Source organism: Hypomesus transpacificus, chromosome 13, assembly GCF_021917145.1.
Source record: "Hypomesus transpacificus isolate Combined female chromosome 13, fHypTra1, whole genome shotgun sequence".
In the NCBI taxonomy this organism is placed as follows: domain Eukaryota; kingdom Metazoa; phylum Chordata; class Actinopteri; order Osmeriformes; family Osmeridae; genus Hypomesus; species Hypomesus transpacificus.
This window is the reverse complement of record NC_061072.1, coordinates 1,019,770-1,041,905: the sequence shown is the minus strand read 5'-3', so window position 1 is coordinate 1,041,905 and position 22,136 is coordinate 1,019,770. Positions and strand designations below refer to the sequence as shown.

The 22,136-nt window shown below is 45.6% G+C and overlaps 1 protein-coding gene across 3 annotated transcripts in view; it reads right to left on the bottom strand.

Moving 5' to 3' along the window:
* Positions 1-22,136, bottom strand: part of pald1a (phosphatase domain containing paladin 1a) — a 62,027-nt gene that overhangs the window by 25,261 nt on the left and 14,630 nt on the right. For all 3 annotated transcript variants that reach the window (XM_047032052.1, XM_047032051.1, XM_047032050.1), the window contains exons 7-18: positions 21,379-21,454; positions 19,990-20,138; positions 19,730-19,826; positions 19,495-19,599; positions 19,045-19,140; positions 18,776-18,910; positions 18,482-18,598; positions 18,121-18,300; positions 17,678-17,875; positions 17,254-17,394; positions 17,001-17,072; positions 15,026-15,166 (exon numbers count right to left, since the gene is read on the bottom strand). In XM_047032052.1, the coding sequence (XP_046888008.1) occupies positions 15,026-15,166; positions 17,001-17,072; positions 17,254-17,394; positions 17,678-17,875; positions 18,121-18,300; positions 18,482-18,598; positions 18,776-18,910; positions 19,045-19,140; positions 19,495-19,599; positions 19,730-19,826; positions 19,990-20,138; positions 21,379-21,454 (1,507 nt within the window). The remainder of the gene's footprint in view (positions 1-15,025; positions 15,167-17,000; positions 17,073-17,253; positions 17,395-17,677; positions 17,876-18,120; positions 18,301-18,481; positions 18,599-18,775; positions 18,911-19,044; positions 19,141-19,494; positions 19,600-19,729; positions 19,827-19,989; positions 20,139-21,378; positions 21,455-22,136) is intronic.

Sequence of the window (22,136 nt, the reverse complement as noted above, 5' to 3'; positions counted from 1 at the left end):
GCTTTAAATGAAATGATTAATGTGGTCTGTTATAGTATTCAATGTATTGGGGAAAATATTGTATTTGAAAGGAAAACTGTATCATAGTCTACTGATATAAAAACTAAAAAATACAAATAGCTACAAATCACAACACAGAAAGAATCGCAAGTATTGTGAGAATCGCAATATGTATCATATCGGCACCAAAGTATCGCAATAATATCGTATCGTGAGGTCCCTTGCAATTCCCAGTACTATTGTGTAAGGATGACGTTGTGCCAAAAAAAGGCTACTCTGGGATGGTGAGTCAATGTCAGAAGTGAGACAGTTTTTCTGGAGCCTTGATTGCTTTGGGCCTATGCTACTCTCAGGAGTATTTTTAGAGCCTAGTTCAGCCTCACAGCTGCAACATAGACAGTAGGGGGGGGGGGGGGGGGGGGGGGGTATAGTGCTGGTGAGAACAGTGAGGGGATTTAGATTGGGGAATATTGGAATCACGTTCCAGCAACACGTTAGCCACATCCAAGATGCGCTGCATTCAGTATGAGCACAGCAAGCATGTATGAGCAAGCACAGCAAGCAGTATGAGCACGGCAAGACTGATAAAACGACTTTTGATAAGGTTACAACAATCACAAAGGGCACTTCCGCACAGTCTTGAGTATATACACAGTCTTGAGTAAAAAAAATTGTCTAGCCAGTCCTTGCAAAGTAGGTGGGCTGGTGGGGCGCTAGGTCCCAAATGAGTTTGTGAACTGATTCACTCCACTCTGTAATGATGCATAAGAAAGAAAGAAGGGGGAGGGGGGGATTCAGTGTCAGCTTCCCAACAGCAATGAAGGGGTCCCAGTTTTTCAAGCATTCTGTGTGTGTCAGTGGGGGAGAGGACAAGTCGGAAGGCAGTGGAACGTTCTGCAGACGTTTCTCATTGAACTATTAGGGGGCGCCGGATGGAATAAAAGAAATGTGCATGCACAAATTCAGTCACACACACACATTTTCCAGCACAGCCCCTTGGCTGGACGCTGAGTGCATTGTGGAGCAGGTGAATACTGGAAATCCCGGATCACCCTGGGTGCCCTGTACTCCCGGGGGGCTCCAGGAATCATGCTGGGCCTTCTCGGTTCTCTTTGGCTGGAAAACAGCACTGTGCCTATGCCTGGCAGCCATCTGTGCTCGGGCTACTGCCAGACACCCAACTTCATAACACTCTGGCACGTGCTCACACTCCACACACAATAACAGACACCCCTCCCCCACACACGTGCACACACGAAGAAAGATTATCCAGAAGTGAAGGTTTTCCCACCTGCCAGATCCACCACTGCAAAACCCACACTCCATCCTGCAGGACGAATAACAACAGGCGTGTGCTTACACCTACACACACGAGGATTCCAACAGACAGCCTGTAAGGCAAACATTTAACTATAATTCCAGGAATCCCTATCTGTCAGTCTGTGTGTCTTTCTGTTTCTGTGGCTTGATTATCTCGAGAAACAAGCACGCTTTGAAGTTGACAAATTGTTGTCTTGATCAAGTCCCATGGACGTGCAGTGACAATCTTTAATGGAAATGTGAAACCTCAATCACCGGCTGCATAACGGGCTCAGGCACTGCAATAGTATATTGATTAATAAAAATGTTACACTCAAAGACAGCAAGTGGGAGGTGATTTGCTCTTGCAAACGTGACTTCAATGCTCCACTGCCTCTACAAGAGACGTCTGCACTCTCATATTTTTGAGGAATTTGAACACCAAAAAGAGGTTCAGGTTAAAAAATAAATAAAAAAACTGAGGCCGCTTCATCCGTTCCATCTGGTGGGTTATGTAATCACACTTAAAAAAAAAAAAGGTCTGGCATTTTCTAAATAGGAATACACATAACAGCCAGGACACAGACAATTGGAAGCAGTCAGTCTTAGTCCAGTGTGTGGACATGAACCAGAGGTTGGGGTGGGGGTATATCTTTATGCTGAGTGAGTTATGACACACTGGTCACACAGTATTTTCAGAAGAGACCAGATGGACTGGTCACATAATCACCTCCACCACCACCACCATCACCACCCATTCCTCAAGGACAACAATGTCCAGGAAGTGGAGCAGACTGGAGATGCTAGGTTACTTCCATTCCACATATGAGGGAACACATGAAGTGCCATGAGGGGTGGGCATTTTCATGTGTTTCCGTCAAAAAGAAACCCATTGAAACACACACACCCTACCTGAAGGGACCGAAGGGACCTGAAGCCCCTCGATGCTCAGTGTCATCTGCCCAGTCGTGGTTTCAGACAGGAATGTGTCAGACCGACACAGCTACACACATAATACCACACAGTTCAGACATCTTCGTGCATTCACATGGTTGACTGCTCAGATAAATTGCTTTTCGCACTAAAGGTAGATGGACACACTTAATAAAAATGTTTCAAAGTGGATTTTTTTTTACAATAAAAGCTAAGCTCACAAATTAGGTCTGGATGGGAAGTCAAGGATATTCAGAGGGGCCTAAAGAGCCAGGGGATAACTTCTCTGTGCACCCTGGGCCATTCGAGGAGTGAGGGAGCAGGATGGACAGCCTCGTATGTTTACGGTCAAAGGTGTTATTAACTGACAGCCTCTGGAGCTATGCTGAGGCTGGGGCTGTATGTGGAGTTCTACAGGAAGTCAATGTGGATGTTGGGAAAGCAGAACATGGGGAGGTGGGGCTGTGTTTTATCACCCGGCATACATTCAGGAGAAAGAGCCTCCTCTGTACTCAGACCGGATCAAACCTAAATCCCTCCTACAAATAGAGCAGTGTTAGAGATATACAGATATACTAAGACATGCCTATCCAGCATATTGTAGAAGGGGCTCAGAGAGGAGTGACAGTAGTTGTGTGGCCATTGGGAGTGTTATCACATGAATAGAATACTATGCAATCATACATGAGGAGTGCCAATACAATAACATTTTGCCGAAACTAGCAACTCTATTGCTCACTGTCAGACGGTCTTCAATAGTTGCATGGTCAGAAGTAGTCAAAGCAATTGCACATTTCTGCCTATTCAAAACTGCTGTGTTGTTCTACAACACATTTTAAACACTGCAAGTTGTGCATTTACCATGGCAGTGTCTATATATCCCAGTAGCTGATGCACTACAAACATTATGCGTCGAGCTCTGGGTAGACACGCTCTTGACAGGTGAGCTTGCTCTGGACCCCAGGTCTACCTCTCTTATTCACATGCCCTGAGAGCAGTGTTGAGACCCAGGCAGGTGGGCTCTCCCAGTAACTTCCCTCAGGCACGCATCACCTTCTCCTGGCTACCCTCCTTACTCCACACCCTTCGTGAGCTCCACAGATCAGCCACACACACATACAGTGCATCTTGAAAGTATTCACAGTGCTCCACTTTGTTATATTACAGCCTTATACCAAAATTGATTCAACACATTTCTTTCAAAATTCTACAAACAATACCCCATATTGACAAAGTGAAAAAAGATTGTTTCTTCTTTTTTATAGATTTGTCAAAAATTAAGAACAGAATTATAACGTGTACATACGTATTCACAGCCTTTGCTCAATACTTTGTTGAAGCACCTTTGGCAGCAATTACAGCCTCAAGTATTTTGAGTATGATGCTACAAGCTAGGCACACTTATTTTTGGGCAGTTTTTCCCATTCTTGCAGGACCTCTCAAGCTCGATCAGGTTGGATGGTTGGCTTCCGTGCACAGCCATATTCAGATCTCTCCAGAGATGTTCAATAGAGTTCAAGTTTGGGCTCTGGCTGGGCCACTCAAGGACATCACTATCCCAAAGCCGCTCCTTTGTTATCTTGCCTGTGTACTTAGGGTCGTTCGCCCCAGTGAGAGGTCCACGCGCTCTGGGGCAGGTTTTCATCAAGGATGCCTTGGTACATTGCTGCATTCATCTTTGCCTCGATCCTGACTAGTCTCCCAGATCCTGCCACCACCATGCTTCACTGTAGGGATGTTATTGACCAGGGGTCTCATTTATAAACGTGGCATACGCACAAAACGGGGCTGAAAATTTGCGTACGCCAATTCCCACACAAACGTTGTGATTTATAAAAAACGAACTTGACGGGAGAATGTGCGGTCCTCCACACAAACTCTGACCCATGTGTAGGCCTACGCACATTTTGGAGACAGTGGGAATTGGCGACGCAGATGACCATACTGTAGTCAGACTGCAGAAAGTAAATGTGGGAAGAACGATTACTTGTAATATTTAAATATTTTGTTTTCCTCACACGTTTTTTTACTCCATATCATCATTATCATGAAGATTAAATCCAGCAGTGTTATTTCCACTTGTACTGAGTGATAATTGTTCCATAAGCACCTTGTAAAATCCAACTCAAATCTTAAATCAAAATTCAGCACTGTCTCACCATAACATTGTCCACTATCAGTGCAGGAGGAGGAGATGCCCCGACTGCATGTAATACAGGATAACATTACATAGACCGCCTTTAGATAGCTAACTGATAACTGTAGAACACAGTGTATAAATATATATAAAATATAAATATTTATTCATAATATGCATATATCATATGTCAAAAACTGAAAATACAGCAGTTAAGCTCCCGCACAATCGCTACACTCTACGTTCTCGTTATCAGTCCAAACTTTAATACTGTTCATAACAAAACACTTGTTTTAAAATTGTATCTCGACTCAGGGTATCACTGGCACAGTTGACGCCACTTGCGCAGTTTAATTTTTTTATTGGTGATCCACCGGCCACCAAATAATGTGGTTTTCGGGCCTCCACCTCGCCTACAAGTAGGCTAACAGTGTATGAGAAGTTGCCCTTTTTTGTTCCCACCTGTCGCCATGATTCACCGTAACGCAAGAACAATCGCAGGCTAGGGTCATTAATATACTTTAATAGCATTCATGAGGTGCTTTGCATTGACTATTTATGGTTAAAAATGGGCATGTTCAGAGCGGGATAGGATGCTGATTCATGTACGCACACTTGTGGGTAATCTGTGATTTATAAAGGGAAGATTGCTACACACCGTGTGAATTTTTTGGGGCGTACGCCATTTTAGGCTTTTGGACATACGTACACTTTTAGTATGAATCCTAAGCACAGTTTTATAAATGAGACCCCAGGTGATGAGCGGTGACCGGTTTCCTCCAGACATGATGCTTGGCATTCAGTTCAATCTTTGTCTCATCAGACCAGATCATTTAGTTTCTCATGGTCTCTTGACAAACTCCAGACGGGCTGTCATGTGCCTTTTACTGAGGAGTGGCTTCCGTCTGGCCACTCTACCATAGAGGCCTGATTGGTGGAGTGCAGCAGAGATGGTTGTCCTTCTGGAAGGTTCTCCTCTCCAGTGACCATTGGGTGCCTTTCCAAATCATGTCCAATCAACTCAATTTACCACAGGTTGACCCTTATCTGCTAGAGTTCACTTTGGATTGATGACACAGGGCCAACATCATGAGTGTTAATCACTGTTGAGTCGCTTGATTATAAAGTGCATTTCTATCATTTAAATGAGCATTTTGCATTTACAAATGGGCAATCTTCGCTCACAAAAGAACTAATGAAGCCTAATAGTAAAAAAATCCAGAGTCCTTGACTCACTCACAACGAACAAAAGTGGTATTTAATTCATTTTTTATTATTTGAATTCTGAAATGCATAGCGTCTTTTGTAAGATGGTGAATCTGAGGATGCGTTTGATAATTATATATTCTGCTTTTCCAGAGAGTAATTCCAAATTCGTAAAGAATGACTCATCCATAAAAGGGCCTTTAACTGAGCCGTTTGAGTGAGCGGTGTCCTTGCTGAATATTTGAAGGAGGGAAGCCAAACGTTGAAGGCAACGCATTTCCCCCCACCCCCCCTTTCGCTAATAAGGCTAGGGATGGGGCTGAGCTCTAAGGAGAGGTCTGTCTGCCTGACATATGGTGCCAATTACCAGCCGTTGGGGTTGTCGAGGTAAAAAGGCCAATGCAAGTTCCTCCATATTAGCCCTTCCCACCCAGGTTCGCACAAGCAGCCATTCATCAATCCTCACACAGGATATCTCCCACCCCAAGCCCGAGCACAGCCCAACCCTGCCTCAACCCCCCCCACGTCTTGCCTCAACCCCCCACCCCACCACTCAGCCAACTCCCCCTCCTCAAGTCCGTACTCCAGAGCGACCTGTCTGCTGTGGAGTCAAGGCCTCTTTACTCTGATTGAAGGGGAGAGGGTGCCTCGCAAATGTGGTGCTGCTTCTTGCCAAGCCTCCTGGAGCTGAAACCCAAAAGGAGATGCCCTCCTGGGTTCAATACGACACCACTTAATCAAAACAGAGGGGGATTCAAGGTATTTCTAAAATCGCTGCAAACAACACTCAAACTGAGTGTGTGTGATAGTGTGAGGTGTGTGTGTATGAGAGAGAGAGAAATCTGTATTGACAGTGTCTCATGTTCCACCTAACACAAAAGGAAACATGTGCCCTTTACCAGATTATCAATATCCTTAGAATCAATCCACATGTGCTCCTTTGTACATTTGCATACGTCAATTCAGGAGATGTCACAATAAAGACTCCCTCCACAATGACAGCAGTCAACACAGCCATCCTTCTTTGTGTGTGCAGCATGCCATGACAGCCAAAGGAACATTTTCACTTTCGTGAACAATACCAATTTCTACTCTATTCTCCCATGAATCACATACGTGGCCAGGGCTCCATTCAAGGGAGGTTTAAATGCACCCCAAACCTCCACAGGCACCCCCGCAAGGGAGAGAAGTCACCCTTCCTTGTCCCTTTAATTTCTGGCCTGTGATTAACAACCGGTGTAGGGTGACTTGAAAAGCTGTCTAGAATGGGCAACAGCGCTGATGGCTATTTAAAGTTTGAGTTTGTGGGGGGTCAAACTGTGGCTTTGCATCACTTTTATCGGATGAGTCAGCTTGCCATGCCGTGGAGCACACACTGTGGTTGATGCAAATGCCTGGTCTGGAAGCTTCTATTGTCTCTCCTCCAAGGCAGGTGAGAAATCCCATTCCCTCCATTGTTTCATTAGGGGATGGCACGGGCTGACATGTCGCCATTTGACACAGTCATTCATAAAGCCCGCCCGCCCGCCCACCACCCCACTCCCCCCTCTTTCTCTTTTCCTTGCATTCAGATTGTTTCCTTTCATTGGCAGACGGGTACAGTCAAATTATAGAGAAGTGGACCACAAACGTGCATGTTCTGTGTTTGAGTTCTTAACTGAATTATCATCCCAGGGATGAGCAGCCATGCCGTCTCTATAATGTAATTACGGGGCCACGAGAGCCGTTAGGATTGAGGAGTGACTATACGCCCCATATTTCTTCATTACCGTCAATGTTTAAAGAAGGTGTTTACCCAATGAAGAAGAAGCTTGGGTTCAACACTCGTTTCTCATGTGTGTCCGGTCTAACTTTTGAATTGTATTCCATGTAGGAGTTTGATCCATGGGCCTAAAGCATAGTGTTTGGAGGACAGGAGGCGCACAAGGCTAGCATGCAGGGAACCACAAATCAGGGAGACAGGAGAGCAGGGTGGCTGGAAGACCCATAATCTACCACAGACAGGCAGCCAGTGTGGGCTCTTTCGGAATAAGAAACTATCCCTAAAAACCCAGCAAGGTTTGGGAGAGAGATGGACACGTGCACACACCAACAAACACACTGAGTTAAAAACACCTGCGCACACGGCCAATTTTCCTTTCTTTTTTTTTTTTTAAATGCTGCCATTTCTCAAGAGGCTAACCCATCTGGCCGAGTCGGCCGGTAGCATTATAATCAAAGCTATATATCATGTGGACTCAAGCCGCAAGTCTGATCTTTATGGATCACGGTAGTACCCAGAGCTGCTTTTTAAAAGGAGCAGTCGGCCAGGACAGGAGATGGAGATGCCTTTACGTTAATGCTTTTTACAGATTCCGACCCCCACCACCACCCACCCACACTCACTCCTCACCCCCCCCCCCTTAGTTTTTCCACGTCAGGAAAAGCCGAGCAGCAGCTGTGTCAGTTCAGATAGATATGGCTGTCTGGATACTCTGTATACCTAAAGACTGCATACAGTAAACAAGAGGCAATGGCTGACATGAAAGGGTGGTTCTTTTGTGAATACATTTCTACCTCCACGGGTTTTGAGCAAAAGTTTAACTGGCTGGGGTGTATAAACCTACACAGGTTGTATTGTCATGTATTTCTCCTCCGTAAACGTCCAACTCCAGTGCACCACAGGCCAAATGACAGTGTATGGCCTAGCTCAATCTTGCTGGGTATCTGTTAAACACAGCATTATCTAAATACCACATCAACACCATAGCTCACTTTGATATCACGGGCCCCTCAGTACAACCTGGCACCCGGCACAGGCTCAGAGAAACAGTAAGCACAGTCAATAACTAGGAACCCGCTGGAAAGCTCTGTGATCGATGCAGTTGGGTGTTAATTAAATTCTTAATTAACTTTGGCAGTGACAGCTGAATTTGTGGGTCATTTTGGTATTTCGGAAGCAGGCACCATGCTGAGAATCTGCACGTCAACTTCTGTTTTCCACAGCTTGGTATCTCTGGGGAATGTGCTGGTCTCGCTGTGGGATTATTGAATTGAGGATCCAAAAGCTGCAAATCATCTAAGGCGCGTCACGCGATCACATCTTTATCCATACACAAACTCAAGGAGCACATTATTAGCAATAAACATGGATTACTGAAAGTGCAGTCATTTTAGTAGTGCCGAAATTGACAGGATTGCCATGTGGAAATTACGGTTGTTTCTCATGTTTGGAGGGTTAATTAGATTTAGTCTGGTCCAGCTGGTTATGGCGGCGTTAAAACAGCCTGCATCTGTAGGGGCTCAACTGTCCTCACGTATGAAACACAGCTCTCGGCTCGGAACATTGTAAAAGCTTCATTCCTGGCGCAACACGACCCATTCATGACTTGCACGTGTCCCGAATGGTTGGCATTTAATGTATTTGGGCAGTGGGGATTTCAGTTCTATTTATATAGGCGTTTGTTTGACGCCAATGGAACACTGTCGGCAGGCTGGTGTCGAAGAATGAGGGTCCCGGCGAGCTGTGGCTAATTTTACTTTTTGGGAAAACGAACCCTGGGCTTTGCAGGATCCCTCGGACGGCATGACCGCGGTTACCAGGGGCAGGTTAAACACTCAGGCACGGTTTGAAATGTTGTTATTCTTGGTCTATGTAGGCCAGGGCAATGATAGGTTTTACTGTGTAGGGGCAGGAAATGGCAATCCCTCCATGTAGCGCACCAATGCAGTCCAGGAGCATTTCCTGAGGTTGGGATGTGGAGGGTGTGGAGGGAGGGGGGAAGGCGCACAAGGTCAGGGCATGGGGTGGAGCGGGGGCAGTTGTGAAGGGATCGACCAGGACATGTTTGTAAAGGTCACCAACAGTGTTAGGGACATAAGCAGAGAGTAGCGAGGAAGGCACACTAGACTAGACTATGTTAACAGTAAAGATAAGTGTGTGGGTTTGTGTGTTTGTGTGGGACCCAACTTCTCACACACACACACACACACTGTATTCAGGTCCATAACTTTTTCTTTTGTGTTTTTTTCCATTTTATTATTGTCATTAGTACCCTCATTTATGCTCTGTAAACATCCTGACAAGCTCACCACGATATTTGTCAAACAGGAACATGAATATTGATTAGGTTTGCGGTTTGATCATTCTCGAATGGCAATTTTGGTTGACTTTCATGATCCTATTAGATATGACGGTCCTGGAGCTATGTCCATCATCAATAATCCATCTGGGTTGAGAGGGTTCTTACAGCGACTGATGTGCCCCAAATTGGGCTGCCTCAGGGCTCAGGCAGATTCCAACTGTCATTTTAAAAGCAGGTTTCAGCCACAGTGTGGATGTGATATTTGAACGTTGTACTAACATGGCCTTGTTTATCCTTTTACCATCAAGAAAATGCCAGGACATGCATTTTATCTCAGATCCAATCAGAGCTCTACCAAGAAATAGAACAAACAAATTAATTGGTGGGGGTGGGGTCTACAGAAATAGGTCAATAGGATATTCCACAAACTCAAAAGACAGTAACTGGCATATTTTTGAAGAGCAGCACTCATCAAATCCAGAAAACAAAAAAGGAAAGGTTTTAGCAGTTTGAAAGATGAAGCTGTAGCTGTAACTAAAATAATTCAAATAAATACGCTCTTAAAAAGCAACAGGCTGTTAGCAGCTGTGCGCCCCACTGCCAACTGCTGAACACCCAGCCCCTTCCAAACCTCACCCCTCCTTCCCCGGGCACGCACACACCGTTTATCCCAGGGGAATAGATTTGTTTATCCCCACAGAATTCCCCCCCACTTTTAGGCCTTTGCAGTGCCACAGAATAGTAGCCAAGGGTCACCATTGGCAAAAGTCCCTACAATCTGGAACTAAATAACACTCTGCTCAAACGCCCGAAATGTTCACCTGGTTGCACCTGCTCAAACTTGATTTGAAGAACCAGGCAACCCGATCCTGGCCCAAATAAGTCCTTTTCGTAGACTGCTACCACAAATATTGCCATTGGCAGTAGCATGTAAAAGACTGGGAATTAGAAATAAAAACAAGCCTGCCCGCCACACCAAGTCCTACCTCCCCCACCCCCTTCTCCATCCCCTCTACACTCAACTGAGAGGCCCTTTCTTTCTCGGGCTCTTATGCACTTCGGGCATAAGAACCTGTTTCAGGAGAGTGAGAGGTCCTTTACCCCAATGTTGCCCTCGGACATTAGCTTCCACCCAGAACGCTACACAAGGGTGAAAGGCTGCTGGTCCATGAGGGATTAAAAAAAAAGTATATATATATATATATATATACACACAGTATATATCATTTTTGATCAAACTGCTCCAATTGACTGCTCCATTTGGTTTATCCATTCTTTAGCTTAGCTATCTGTGCACCTTAGGGCTGGGCGGTATGACGGTATATACCATGCGAGGATAGAAATGTGTCTACAGGGAGAGATTTGGCTGTACCGTTTCAACTGCAGTATACTTTTTTTTTTCCTGGTTGTTGTATTGTATATAAGCCATCATACATCGTATTCTTGCGATATTTAGAATTATAGTTTAAATTGAATTTGATTAGCTATTTTTGTGTGACCTTGAAGCACATTTGTGTTGGTCAGATGGAATTTTCAATGTAGATTGTATTTTGTCTAAGCGGACCACATTCATGCCGATGCAAATTTATTATATAATTGATGACCCACTCTGCAGGTAACCAATTAGATTTGTTGTTCAAGTTTTATGTCTCGTGCTGTAAAATTATACTGGTGGCATTGCTAGCATTCTTGATACAGGATGACTAGTGAAAGCTAACAACTTACTAACTGAGGGTGAGGTCATGCCGGGAAATAACTTAACGTATCGACCAAGCTTTAACGAGGTAGATATGCTGAAACCGAAGTTAGATATGGATAGTAAAACTCAGACTGATCTCTTTTGCTCAATTTGAAATTTTCGTCGGAGGGCATTACGGATCTGTTTTGAGCTGTGAGTAGGTCACCACGCGGATTGCATGACTGCGCATCAGCCAATCGGAACGCTCGTATTGTCGTTGCCTTTAAATAATAGCCAGTAACGTCTTGTTTTACATATTTACAGAACAATTACTATACCGTGATATACCGTAACCATGATATAAAATTACTCATACTGTGATTTGGCAGTATGAGTAAGATTTTGGCCATATCGCCCACCCCTAGCGCACCATATAATTATGTTCCCTCTCTCTCCAAGTCACTCTCAATCCCTCGCCCACTTCGTTGAACCTTTCAGCTTCAGTCAGCAGCCCCCCCCCCCCCCCCCCCTTTCAAAATCCAGGGCTCCAATCCTTGCTTTCCCAGTGACGTCCGTTACCTAGCCTCAAAAAACCTGCTCACAACATTCTCCCCTTTCTGAAAATATTTTTCCGCTGCGCCGTCCAAACCATGAGGGCCTTTCTTTAAGTAACGCACGCAGAGCGTGGTCAGCTTTTCATTCACTCCAAGAGGACTTTCTCGGCAGGGATGGGAATAATTGGTGTTTGTGTTCCCAGCATGGGATGCAAGGCAAAATAGCTGTTGCTTGCTAAGGACAGATCATTTGATAGACCCCAACAATTGGATCTTTCCCTCCATTCACAAAATGTTGACAGGAATGGACTGACAAGTTACAGGACAGTTACAAGACAAATTGTGGACAAAGCATACTCCACCAGCTCCTCATTACAGAGAAAGGGTCCTCCAGCTGATTCTGCGTCAGAGAGGGTGAAGGAGGAGGATGTATGAAGGCGTCCCCCCAGACCGAGGGGGTGTGCCTTGGCCGGGACTCCCCGCTGACCACCGAGGGCCCGTCTGGAACTGTGCGTCACGCGTGGTCGGCAAAAGGGATTTACAGTGAATACCAATCTCCCCCCCCAACCCCCACTTAAGCCTTGAGAACAGACCCGACCCCCTGAGCCTGCTCCAAGAGCACAGGCTCATGGTTTTAGGTCCATGTCTGTCTATAAAAGACACATTTTCCAACCACTGTCAGTGGTATGCGGGGGGGGGGGGGGGGCTAGATGGAGGTAAATGTAAGGAGGGGGGGGGGGGGGGTCTTGCTCCCCATTCCCCCTTCTCTGCTTTTCTTTACCCCTCATCCAGCCACATCTGGCACTGTTTATCACCTGGGCCCGATGGCGCAGCGCTGAGGCCAAAGACCAGGAGGGAACAGGGGTGCCAACCTCAGCACGCCCTGCAAAGGGGGCTCCGAGTGGGGAAGGAAGGGAGGAAGTTGGGGGACTCTCCTGCTGCAGGCTGGGAGATAATCACCCGTGACAGGTACTCCACAGGAAGCACAAAGACTCTTCATTCAACACATGAAATGACTTCAAGTAACAACAAAAAAAGATAAACCACCTAATCCTAAAAAGGAGAAAATACATGAAGAGAAAAGGTATAATAGTGATGTACCGGTGCGTGTGGAGCAGTTACAGGGCATGTCTTCCGTGAACAGAAGGACGATGCAAATACATTTTAAACAAACTGAGAAACATCCAGAAAGAGCTGGAATGAGAGGTTGGAGTCAAGAGAGACCGAGGCAAGAAGAAAGAGGAGGTCTCGAAACCGAGCGATTGACAAATAGAGAAAGGGTGAGAAAAAGAAGAGGGAAAAAGAACGAAAGCGAGTGAACGAGCGAGAGCGAAGAGGGAGCCAAGCAGGGGCAGAGAAGAACGGGGTTGGGGGGGCTGGGGGGGGGGGGGGGGAGACAGAGAGCTGGTAGGACAATGAGGCCCATTGATATTGTGGAGACAGGGCTGGGTACCTCTAGCCCATGTGCAGAGCTGACTGACTGCACAGAAGCACATTGATTATAGTCTGCATTACAAATGGCTAAAACAGAGCAGGGGTCCTGTCCAAACTGCTGCCTCCAGTGTAGCCGCCTACACTGTCACAAACCAAATCTACACAGACAGGACAGAGGCAACGCTTTCATTGTTGGCATTTGTTTCACAGAATCGAAAACTTGATTTCTCAGCCCCCAACAGACTTTAAAATCAATGGGTTTACAAGCCATTTAACAAAATAGGGATCTAATTTCTCAAAGTTCCTTAGGTAATCGATACCTCTAGAAAAACTGCTTGAACGTTTTCATTCTGTGGTATCAACAAACCCTTGAGCCAAACAGAAAGGGAAGTGTGAGGATGTGACGTTATTCACTTGCTGCTAGGGGACATTTAAATAAATTACAGGTACTTAGCAACTGACTAATGCTCATGGTTAATCACATACAGTTAATGCTGGGTCAGTTCTATTCAAAAGTCTTCAACCGGAGCTTCAACTACCAGAATAGGATTTTACCACCATCTATGGGACATCAGATGGAACCGCAGCTTAAACTCCACGTGCAGCAACAGGGTCATTCAAGACCTTTGCAACTTCATCTTTACCTCAATTGAAAATAACCCAAACTTTGTGGATTGAGTCATTCCAATGTATTTGCATGATTAATGCTACACCCATATAGGTTTGGTGAGGCCATGTAACTGTCACAAATTCAGGGGAGGTCTGTGAGTGCGTGTGTCGCCTAGGGGTGTCACGATACCAAAAATTCAGTAGTCGGTGCCAATACCATTAAAATAACACGATTCTCGATGCCAATTTCGATACCATGGTAAAAAAAAAAAGAGGATTGTCTAAGATTCCATGTAGGCTACTTGAACCATGAACTTCTTTAAAATATTTGAAAAATAGCAAAATGTCCTACAAAGACATACAAAACATGTGCAATAGAGCATAGCACAACATAATAAAGTGCAATTAAGCCATTCAGCTAACAAGATGAACATGACATGAGTTTACCTTCTAAGCTATGGGCTAACGTTAAAACTACAGCTAACCTAAACTATGTACATAAGCCATTGTAACACACGTGCCCACCATCTCAAACATCATGTAACGTGTATTTTAGTATGACAGATTAAACAAACAGAAAAAGAGCTTTCTTTGGATGTATTCAGAATTTCGCCGCGACTTCAACGAACATTGATTTATTTTGTATGATGCCAGATGTTAGCATCGGTGCTGCGCCTCTTCTGGAACTGAATCAGAACTTGCCTTGAATTCTTTAAACAAATCCAGATGACGATCTTTCAGGTGCTTAGCTAAATTGGAAGTATTCCCCCTTGGTCTGAAGACTGCGGTAGCATTTTTTGCATAATGGCTTCTGCGGATTAATTATAACGCCACAGTCATCTGCCTCAAACGCAAACTACTTTTTTTGCCTTTCTTGTCAACAAGTCGAAGCGGGGCGATCGCTAAAGCAGCAGTTGTTATCTTGTTTTTCTTAATGTAAACGTCGACTGGAACACTCCTGAAGGCGCAGCACCGATGCTAACATCTGGCATCGGCGCTCACGGTACTTACAGTGCTTAAAAAAAATGGGCATCGTCGGTGTTTTGTTATTTTAGCATCGGAAGGTACCGTAAGTATCGGTTCTCGTGACATCCCTAGTGTCGCCCCCTACCTGTCTGTAGGTGCAGATGATGATCTCCCTCAGGTGGTAGTGCATGGGGGTCATGGTCTCACTGACTGAGTCCAGGGCCATGTCCACTTCTCTCTTCATCCTGTGGCCATCCGGCAACAGGCGCACCAGCTGCATCACCACCTGGACACACATAGCGTTGTCACAAAAAACTGTATGATACCAGAATGTCTGAAGTTACATGCAGTCGGATGCTGACAAGCATTGTGTGGCAAAAAAAACTCACAAAAGTCGCTAGTGGTTTCCAGAAAATGTGCTAAAAGTTGCTAAAAAACGACCTTGGTCTTTTGGAAAGTTTAAGAGAAACATTAGTTGGTAGTGGAAACTGTGCACCAGCTGGTGCGAAGCATTCACAACCAGCATGACCCAAATGGCTGCCAACAGAGCTATTAGTCATGACCTGCTTTTGGTGGGGAGGAGTGTAGGGCCTCGTCCCACCGTTGTGCTGTTTATGCAACGTGTTGTTAACCTACTGAAGCTGGCCCAGTAGACCCAGTCTTACAGTACGTATGCATGACCAGACCAGACTTGCAGGCCAAACCCTGTAACCCCACAACAATGCGTGTCAGCCAAATAGTGACATCAGCACCCACTATCCACAGCCCTCGGCACTTTACAACAGTTCAGGGGATGCAAGTTGGATATCAGCTTTGGCAGGGACATCAATAGTTAATGTGAGTGCAAAAAAAAAACATTCATTTGAGTGCGAATACTGTTTTTTTGAGCTTCATGTAATACAGCTTTTATGTTTCAGTCAAAATAAGATGATCGGTATAATATCGGTAGGCCTATCAGTTAGAAACTTTCTTTCATTTTGTAATGTTTTCTTAGACTACCTCAATTCTGCTTGTGTGCCGAGTCTAACACCTGGACCTCTGTGTGCTGCAGTGGCTATTTGGCAAGCTCAGAAGAGCGCGCTGACATGGAATTCAGCATGCATCGGTTTGTGTTTTCGGTTTAACTGCTTTGATTTTATAGGCGTTGATAGGGATACTGCGTTTATTTTGCGTATATACATATAATATATATTGTGTGTGTGCGTGCAAAAAGAAAGAAAAAAACTGAAAGAGATCACATTTAATGGTAATGTCCCAGATTGAACAGATGAAAGGCTATTTGGGACATACAATTCATGATGAAAACATCAGGCTGCACACGTGTACAGTACATACAAAAACGATACAGATATACACTGGGAAACACCAGCATTACCGTCTCCATATCGTGGTTGACTGAGCCCTAAGGTTTCCACAGACAGCCCAGCATTTCACTGTGGGCGGCATTTACCAGGCTGCGCACGATTCACTGAGGCGTCAGAACACCACAATAGAGAGTCACACCTCACCTCACGGAGCGCGGCTAGAACTGAACCAGAAGTTTCCCATGGCAACCACCCTGCATGTCCCAGACGCTGGCCCCTGTTGGGCCGCTGTGAACGGTATGCGGCCTTTGTGAGCCAAGCCTGCCGAGTCTGGCCTCTTTCACAGAGGCCATGTTTACAGCTCTAAACACTGACCCAGCAGGTTCCATTAAGACAGCGCTGATTCATGGTCGAACCCTGGTGAAGCCACACCCCCCACTCCCCACCCCCCCGCTCGCTTTCAGAGGGACTATTTTAGTAGAATGAATATGGCCTCTGTATTTGTTTGGACACTGTGGGCTCTTTTCAGTGTTTGGGAAGGTGTAGAAAGCACAGGGATTTTCCATGCTCCGTTTTGTGGTGGCTTTTGAAATAGGGTTTTTGGAACAAGGTGGATATTTATTAGTCATAAATGATTGGTTATTTGTCAAAATGACTGAAACAGACCGTGATGTTGTGAAAGGGGGGGGGGGGGCTGACAGGGAAATAGCTAAACCACACACCAGACGGTTGATATCCAACCTGGATATCACCAGACGTTCCCCCATCCCAAAAACAAGAGTGGCAGAATACAACAGAAGCAAGAGCATTACCTACCTCAAATTCCCCCTTGGTGTACTTGGCATCGGGAACACTCACTATCTCATCATCGCCAAACTCAGGGAAGCCCTACATAGTGAAAGAGGGCATCAACAATGCCCTGTCAAAATGACAATTTTATATGAACTAACTTTTACCATACTTCACGAATAAAGAACAACTTCAGAGTGAATTCCCCCCCCCCCAAAAAAAATTATATTTCTTCAGAATCCTCCTCTAGCTCAATGTTGTGTTCCAAGCAGCCCCTTACGTTGAAGTGCCAGAGAGTGAGAGCAGCCATGACCATGGCTGTGGTGGTCCTGCCCTTGCCATTGGAGCAGTTGAAGACAAAGGCCGAGTGGGAGTCCTCTGCCAAGGTAGACTTCATGGCCTCCATTAGCTTGTCAAAGTCCTGAGGAGAGTCACACCACACGCACACACGCACACGCACACGCACACACACATACACACACAATACTGAGCTCACACACAATACTGAGCTCACAATCAGTGGTTACATATAACACCTTGTACCACTAGGGGGAGCCTCATGCTGTATCTCTAACAGTCTGCAGTAGGGATGCTCTTTTAAGTGGCTGTAATAAATTATCTTTGATTTGGGCTTGTCTCAGGTTTTTAGTAATCATGAAGTCAGACAAGAAAGTGTGTGTGTGCACATGTCTGCCAGACGTTACCTCCTCTCTGGGCGCGCTGCAGTCGTCCAGGGGGATGCGTCTGTAAATGAGCCCCTGGTGAACGCTCTCCTGCTGTCTGAACACTTCCTGCACTGTCAGGCAGTTCTTGAACATCTTCATCTGCTTCTCCTGCTCCAGGATCACCTCCAACCACTTCTGGGCCCTCAGGATTTCCTCCTTCAGGGCTGTTTCTAGTTTCTGAGGACAAGGAAGTTGGATGGGTGGATGAGTGGGGGGTGCATTATTGTGGGGAAAACATGGCACACACACATAGCAGCTCTTTGCTTTCCAAGATGTAGCTGTAGGTTAGAATCTACCACTTGTTGAGAGATCAATCAATTTAACAGAGATACCTACAGTCAGATCCAGTGGATTTGACTCGGGTGTCATGCAAAAAGTGAACAGGTAAGAAAGAAATTGAAAATGTTTTAAGAGTTGGTCACCTCCAGTTGTTGGGTGTCAGAGGCTGGGACAGAGATGTCCTGGTCTAGACAGGAGGGCTCTCTGGGGATGAACACCTGGCCGTTCCCCTCCAGCACCAGCTCCTCCTGCAGGTTCACCCAGAGAACGTGGCTGTGTTTACGTTTTTCGTCCGTCAGGTGGGCCAACACTGCGGCCGTTGCCTGCGCACAGACACAGACAAACACACAAAGGTTTAGACAGCAGTTATGGCCCATTAAACGTAATGTGTTCAGTTGGTTTCAGTCAATCTCTAGAATGCAAAGGTATCCCCTACAATATTAACCTTTATTATTTTACATTGCGTCATCTATTGTAATTTTCTGTGTTGCTTGGAAATTTTACCTTGGCTGTGGGCTGTGCCATCCCGTAGATTGGCATCTTGGGCACGCGTCTGAAATTGGCAACCTTCATCTCTTTCATGGTGCTGAGCACGTCTGGGGCCAAGTACTCATCAGCAACCTGCATGCACGCGCATGCACACACACACACAGTCAACTTACAAACCCATTTGTTTATACGCTGTAAAACATTCATTGAAATGTTTAGAACACCTATATAAAAAAAACTTTTCATGTATTTATTTATTACAAAACATGGGTCCACATTGGACAGTAAAGACAAAGTATGGGAGGTTACCAAGACGCGTGCCCCTCTGGTGACGAGGTCGGCAGGGGCAGACATCCCAGACAGGTCCATACAGGCCAAGAGCCTGTACACCCACGCGTGTGCACACATCCACTGGCTGAAGTTACACGCAAATGCCAGAGGATACTGCCAGACGCCACACAGAGACAACATACCGTTAATGAAACAAACAAAAACTAAAAACAAATATTTAATTTTCATATGACTACGTGAGCAAAATGATCAAACTGTTCAGGACAAGGTGAAATAATGAGTCTAACCTGTTCGTGGAGGTACGCGTTGAACACTATCAAATAAAAGTAACGCTCCAAGCTCTGCATTGTTCGCTGAAGAAAGTAGTCTTTGGTACTGCTTCCCTGGTAGAGATGACAAGACATTAGACCCTTCAACATAGTGCTACCTAGTTTGAAATTGTTCACATTAATCCCATCCCCCGTTGGACTTCTTGTCAGCTTGTATACGTGTTACGCCTAATTGGCTGGCCACGGTAAAGATCAAGGAGTGCAGTCAGAAAAGGCAAGCTGTTGTCCGTACTGCTTTGATCTCCTCCTGTCTCATTTCCAAAAGGTGTGCAGGTACAGCACTAACACTGCTCTCAGGTCATAACACATTCACTGATGGTCTGAGCGCCTTAGTGGATAAAGGGCTTTCTTGCTGACTTATTAGATAAAAAAAACAACACGGCAGCTGTAATTTACTGCACGTCTCACCTGAATCTGATAATCTTCTCCTATCCCCTCCAGCTTCTTCTTATTTTCATATATGGCGTCTTTGATGTTGTGCATTTCTGAACAAAGGCCAATAGCGTGGTCCACCTGACGCACAAAAAAGTTTTAAGTGGTCAGCATGAATTTCTGAAGGCATGAATCTTCCATTCATTTACAATATGAAACGCATATGAATATTTTTTCTGCATGATAATGCTAAGGTGCTTGTATCGCTCACCTCTTCCATCACCTGTTGCCCGTTAGGCAGCTTGTTGACCAAGTTCTGGATGACCTGGAAAAGTGGCTTCGGTTCGGAGGGTGGAACCTCCTCGCTCCTGAAAAAACGCACGGCCTTATCAACATCCTGAAATCCTACGTCGTTTCACGCAGTATTGCTATGAAGTGTTACGACAAATGTGTGATGTGTCAGATGATGCTATTTCCCACAACATAATTTGTTTTAGCTTTTCCCAGAGTGGGACTGTGTTAAGCTCTTACTCCAGCTCTGCCGTGCCCTTTAGGCGGTTCATGACCAAGGTGCCCAGGATCATGGCTAGGTTGGTGCGGCCCACGCCCACCTGGCAGCTGAACAGCAGGGCCGGCGGGGGCCTGGGCGGGTCGGTACGCAGCAGCAGGTGAGGGGTCTCCTAAAAACCAGCACCTGTATGTTACTTCACGGCAACAATGAAAGCAACGGGTAATGTCTATAAAGGTTTCTCTACAATGACCAAAAAGTATACAGCGCATACAGGTGGCTCTCTCGGAACAAATGAGACAAGACAACTCGCCTTTAAAGCTGAAAAAAAAAGAAATCTGCAGTTTAACTGCTGCTACTCAGAATATGAGACTGTGGATCAAGTGACTGAAATCGTGAAATCCCAATTTTACTTGACACATTTTGTATCTTGGCCAACTTCCTTTAGCAGACTTTAACACTTAAAACGAGAAAACCTGCGGTTTGAACTTAAGCCCTCTTTCAACTTCTATACCAGGAAGTAAGAGACCATGCAGGAAGCAGTCACCAGTCTTGCAAACATGAGCTACAGTCACTTAGCAAACAGAGATGAGACACAGCAGAACGACACTGCCGTCTGTGTGTGTGTGTGTTGCAGTGAAAATTTGAGAAAGAGAGAAAATGAGAGAAAGAGAAAGATAGAGAGAGAGAGACAGAGAGAGAGAGAGAGACAGAAAGAGAGAGAGAGAGACAGAGAGAGAGAGAGAGACAGAAAGAGAGAGAGAGAGAGAGAGAGAGAGAGAGAGAGAGAGAGAGAGAGAGAGAGAGAAAGACAGAGAGAAAGACAGAGAGAAAGACAGAGAGAGAGAAAGACAGAGAGAAAGACAGAGAGAAAGACAGAGAGAGACAGAGAATTCACTAGACCACTGGGCCCATACTTGCCAAAAATTGAACCAATTTCCAACCGCGGGGAACAGGGCAGTCCCCTATACACAAGTCATTCCAAAAAAGGCCAAACGCAACCAAAGGACTTGGCACATCCTGTCCCAAGACGGAAACCATACAACACTGTGAGCGGACGTCCCTGTCTCCCTCTACTGCCAAGGGGTCGACCGAGGCTCAGCAGTTTAGACTCAAGGCCTCGTGTCATATTCATAACTATTATGATTATTGGGGGATTGATGGTGCGTACACGGTGACAGGCCCAGGCAGTGTTAACACAAAGCTCGCCTGGCCTTCCGACCACGTCCCTGAGATACTCCAGATGTTCTAGAATGTTCCACTCGTGAATATCCTTAATGGCACATCAAAACAAATTGCTGAAGAGAGAGAGAAAAAAAGAGGAACCTAATCCCTAGTATAGCGATACAGGAGTCGTATTGAGGGGGTTGAGACTTATCATCAGATAGACCATGATGACAACGGTCTCTTACCCTAAGAATGCTGACAAAGACATCAAAGTCCTCTTCCAGAGGAGCGCCCTCCATCGGCAGTGGCAGTCTGTGGTACCTGAGATTGGATAAACAGGCAGGTAGACACAAAGACACACAGGAGACAAAGAGAACACAATTATTATGAAGTTGTTGGTGGAAAAAAAATATGGTGTCTGTTTTGTCAACATGGCCTCAAAGCGGGTGAAACACGGTAAACGTGAAAGAACAAGTCAGGACAGACCTGAAGCGTCTTTAGCGGCATGGCGTCAATCTCACGTGTTGGAAACACCCGGCTCAATTGTACAGGGGGACTTGTGGGCAGATACCCATTCGCATTAAGGACTGGCCTCCTAAATACTCTTTCTACCCCTCATGTTAAAAAGCACTGCATCAAAACATCCCCTTCCTATGCTTGATGTTTAGGACAGGGAATTCTCAAAGGATTTGCTGTTGACCCAGATGGTTTTAGTGTACTGGGAGGGTTGGGGGCAGAGGGGATGACATATTCACTTGGCCTGGAAATGTTGTGAGCTAGTCATTACATATCAATAAAACCTCCGGCAACGCTGATCTGATTACAAACAGGATGCCGCAATCTTCCTCCTTCACAAAGCAGGCCACTCAGCCATTGCACAAACAAGCTCCTCTATTTACAACCTGGCTCTCTTGCTTGCACTGCTCTGCTCGCTTGCAGCGGGGGTTTATCTAAACCATGCCACTATGACGTTGTGGGGCCCTGAGGTGGCTTGCTAGCAACG